This window comes from Otolemur garnettii, unplaced genomic scaffold (assembly GCF_000181295.1).
Source record: "Otolemur garnettii isolate 467f Iridium unplaced genomic scaffold, OtoGar3 scaffold00147, whole genome shotgun sequence".
Classification (NCBI taxonomy): domain Eukaryota; kingdom Metazoa; phylum Chordata; class Mammalia; order Primates; family Galagidae; genus Otolemur; species Otolemur garnettii.
The window spans coordinates 3,436,380-3,440,388 of record NW_003852542.1 but is presented as its reverse complement, the minus strand read 5'-3'; the positions used below and the strand labels follow the sequence as shown (position 1 = coordinate 3,440,388).

At 38.8% G+C, this 4,009-nt stretch overlaps 1 protein-coding gene across 1 annotated transcript in view; it reads left to right on the top strand.

The window, feature by feature from the left end:
- The window catches only part of DNAH6 (dynein axonemal heavy chain 6), a 302,446-nt gene that overhangs the window by 253,722 nt on the left and 44,715 nt on the right, over positions 1–4,009 (top strand). The window contains exon 63 of the mRNA XM_012811001.2: positions 3,681–3,871. Within this exon, the coding sequence (XP_012666455.1) occupies positions 3,681–3,871 (191 nt within the window). The remainder of the gene's footprint in view (positions 1–3,680; positions 3,872–4,009) is intronic.

Below are 4,009 nucleotides of genomic sequence, written 5' to 3'. Positions count from 1 at the left end.
GTGTTTCTCTGAAGAATTTTTAACTCACTATTTAGATCAGGTGAAAGAAGATATGAAAAATTAAATAAATCACTGCAGACTAATTCTGAACTTAAGGAAGAAAGTTTACCTTAATGGATTTTTGCTAATAATGCTGCTACTAATATGTGCAATTATTATTACTAATTTTAAGTTTGAGGTACTATTATTTGCATTACCAGTTTAATGATATATTGCTTCCCTCTACGAGGAGAAAAAGACACCTCCCTATTCCATTTAATATTCTCTTCATTTCTTCTTTAAGATTAGGAACTTGAGGATGATGGTAAGAAGTGTAAGCATGGGACGCTGCTGTAACATACAATTTCAGTGGGCTATCCAGGATCCTTATTCTTTATCTAGTATATGATAGCTTTAATGAGATTTGGTCACTAATGAAGGATGAACAGGGAGTTTTTATTCCAACTGTTTAAGCTTATCTGTTCATCACAATGAAGACACAGAACCAACCTCTTACTCTGGGCCAAAAAGCCCCAGACACAGACACAGACTGTCTCAACGGTGAATTTGTGCATTCGCCAGCAATACCTTCAAAAAGGTACTTCCCCCAAATCCAGGAATTTCCTATGGAAATGCCCAATGGATTCTTATGGGAACGATAAACTGAAAAATGCTCCACAGGCCTCAACCAGAGACTGTGTGAAAGATCAAGCAGCAAAGCTAGAAAAAGGTTCTAAGCAAAACATAATAGAGTCATATATATCAGAATTGGGAAACTCAATTTTCTTAAAAAAGAGAGTGAGAGGAACTCCTAGCTAAGGACTTGCTGATAAAGAGGGAGGAGGCTGTACTTTCTCTGATCCTGCAATCCAAACATGGAATTTTGTAGAAGATGATCATCAAGAAGTCCCTGGTTATCTAGATCTTAGAGATTATGAGAAATCTGAAACATTTCCACAGCAAATTCTTGCTGTTATTATGATTAAAGTCCTCATGGGAATAAAGACAAAAATATCCAAAAGCTTCACAGGCAGAATTTGGTCATTTTCAGCCATGTGATATGAAGAAACCCCTGAATAGCAAACATTTCAGTGTTGCTCTATATCAGGACCTACAGCAGCATGGTACTGGGGAGCACACAGAGAAAGTCCCCAGAAGAACCACAGAGGTATGGCCACTGCAGGATGACAAGACTTGCTTGGATGGAGTGGGCTCTAATAAAGACTGATAAGTGAGCATATTTACATAGAGTGCATAGGAGCCTAGCCAAGGAACTGATAAGAAATGTCAAGCCAGTGAATCTTCCATATTCCTGCTATCTTGACATGTAATTAGTCTTTAAAGGGACACTCTCTACTCAGGCCATTATGTTAGCAATGTGCTCAACAACAAGAAACAGGACTGCTTCACTTATACTGACTAGAATAATTAGAATCCAAGAAGTCTCTGGGCCGAGTAATTAGATAGGAGTTGTTATATTATCTGTTGCATGGAAAAGATCTTTAATGCACTATAGTAACCAACAGGGAACTTTGAACCAGTTAGTCTGAAAGCAGGGAGGACTAGTTAGCAGTGTCGGCAAGCATTCCTGGGCTGGCATATATACATAACTCGCTTCTGTGGCCTCTTCCTCCACCTGAGAATCGTTAACCCTACACATCCTGGAAGGACAAATAGTACTAGTCCAAATCAAAAGACAGGAAACTGCATGCTAATTCTGCAAGAATCTTAGGTTCCATAGCTTTGACTGATATATCTACTTTCTTCATTCTATGCACTTGACCATGTTCTTGCATATATATATATATATATATCTCACTAGGTATGTACTGGGTGACAAATGTCTGAGGGAGTGTTTCGTGCAAATTTACTTTCTTCATATTTGAAATGTTCCATAAAGATAAGTATTTCCTACACATAAGAATAGTTGTGATAAAGCCATGGAAGACCCAGATCACTATATAGTATTAGTGACACTTTGTTCTGTTTTCAAGAAAAAATATTTCTCCAACTTCTTGATCAAGTTCAAAAGTATTTTGTAAGTTTGTTACCATTTTGGTATGCACATAGCATCCCTAAGAAAAAAATTATTGGTGCTTTGTATGTTTTCATTCATTATAAACTCTAGGAGCACTTTAGCCAGGTAAAAAGCAAATGGTTTATATAATCAAACCTTTTTAAATAAAAATGATGAAGAAATTGAGCCTGGAAAAGTTAAACGAATTGTCCACATACTTAGTCACACAGTAATATAGCTGACTAGAACTGAGCCTCAAACCCCTTGGTCCTGTTGTGTGGCTATTTATTCTGGATCTTGTCACTTTTGTGGTTAGTATCTCAATACATTTTTACTTAAAGAAATAAGCATATGAAAATCTTTTACCAAGTTGGTCACAATAGAGTGTGATCCAAACCATGACCCTAGACCAAGTGGGGACCCTTCCCCTGAAAAAGACATAAGGCTGGTTTGGACAAGTTAGTGTCTATATCTAATGGAGAAAACTAAGGCTAAAAAGGGGCTGCTACTTACAATTATATAGGATGTACACTCTATAGGCGTTGGGAGAATGATTTACAGTGTAAATAGCATAGCTTGTGTATTTATCATGACAGCCTTCTGGCACATTAAAGCACCTTTAAGAGGATATCTGTTGTATTTCACATAAGGGCTCTTATGGGCTACAGAGGGACAAGACTCAGAAGAACAGAAATGGAGTTGATAGGATAGAGTGGGATCAGTGAAGAAGCACTTTGATGAGGAAATGACCATGCCTGGACGTTGTCATCAAATCTGAGGCTAGTTCTGAAGATGGGTCAGAAGAGGCTGATCTGATGAGTAAAGGAGAGATGAAGAAGAGTCAACAATATATGCCATCGATTTTCTGAAAAGTTAGCTTGTGAATAGGAGCAAAGAAATGAAATAGTAGGCTCAGAGCCTGTAGCACAGTGGTTACAGCGCCAGCCACATACACTGAGACTGGCAGGTTCGAACCCAACCTGGGCCTGCTAAACAACAACAGCTACAACAACAACAAAATATCCAGGCATTGTGGTGGGTGCCTGTAGTCCTAGCTACTTGGGAGGCTGAGGCAAGAGAATTACTTGAGTCCAGGAGTTTGAGGTTGCTGTGAGCTGTGATGACATAGCACTCTACCAAGGGTGACATACTGAGACTCTGTCTCAAAAAAAGAAAGAAAAGAAAAAGAAATGAAATAGTAGCTGTGAGGGTAGCTGCAATCAAGGGAAGGTTTTGGTTTTGATTTCGAGGATAGAATACAGTAATGCCTAATGATTAGGCATTATGATAGGGGAGAAGGGATGATAGGAGAGAAGAGGTTAATATTACAGAAAGAGACAATGGAGGGATTAGAGGTAAAGTCCACACAAACATAAGAGGACTAGACAGAGGGAGGCAAGGAAGGGGAGATAGCAGGCTTGTAGACGCATTGAACGATGAAGGACTTCCTCTTACCCAATATTTCATCTCGCTTGGTGAGCCATGAGAACCTTGCCAGATATTTGGTACACGTACCTACCAAGTTATGTCTGTAGGAAGAAGGATGCACAGTCAAGAGAGAAAAAGTGCAAAAGCACAGGGTACCATCCCCTGAGAAACTGAAGGGGAAAACTGAAATAAAATTATGAAGAATCCTCATCCAACATACAATTTTTCTTAATGTTTTTTTCTTTGTAACTTTCAGGTGGTTTTTGCTCTTACAGACTTTGTGATAGAAAATCTTGGGAAACAGTTTGTAGAGACACCACCTGTGGACCTGGCTACTCTGTATCAAGATATGTCATGCACCATTCCCCTGATATTCATCTTAAGCACAGGCTCAGATCCCATGGGTGCATTTCAGAGGTTCGCCCGGGAGAGTGGGTATTCAGAACGGTAAGGTCAATTGTGCAGTTTTAATAATTGTGCAGTTTTAAAGAGAGTATGAACATCTCTTTGCAAAATTTTACCTTTACCTTGTTTTTTCCTTTGTGTAGCATTAATTCTTACATTCAGGTACCCCTTGCTAAAAAA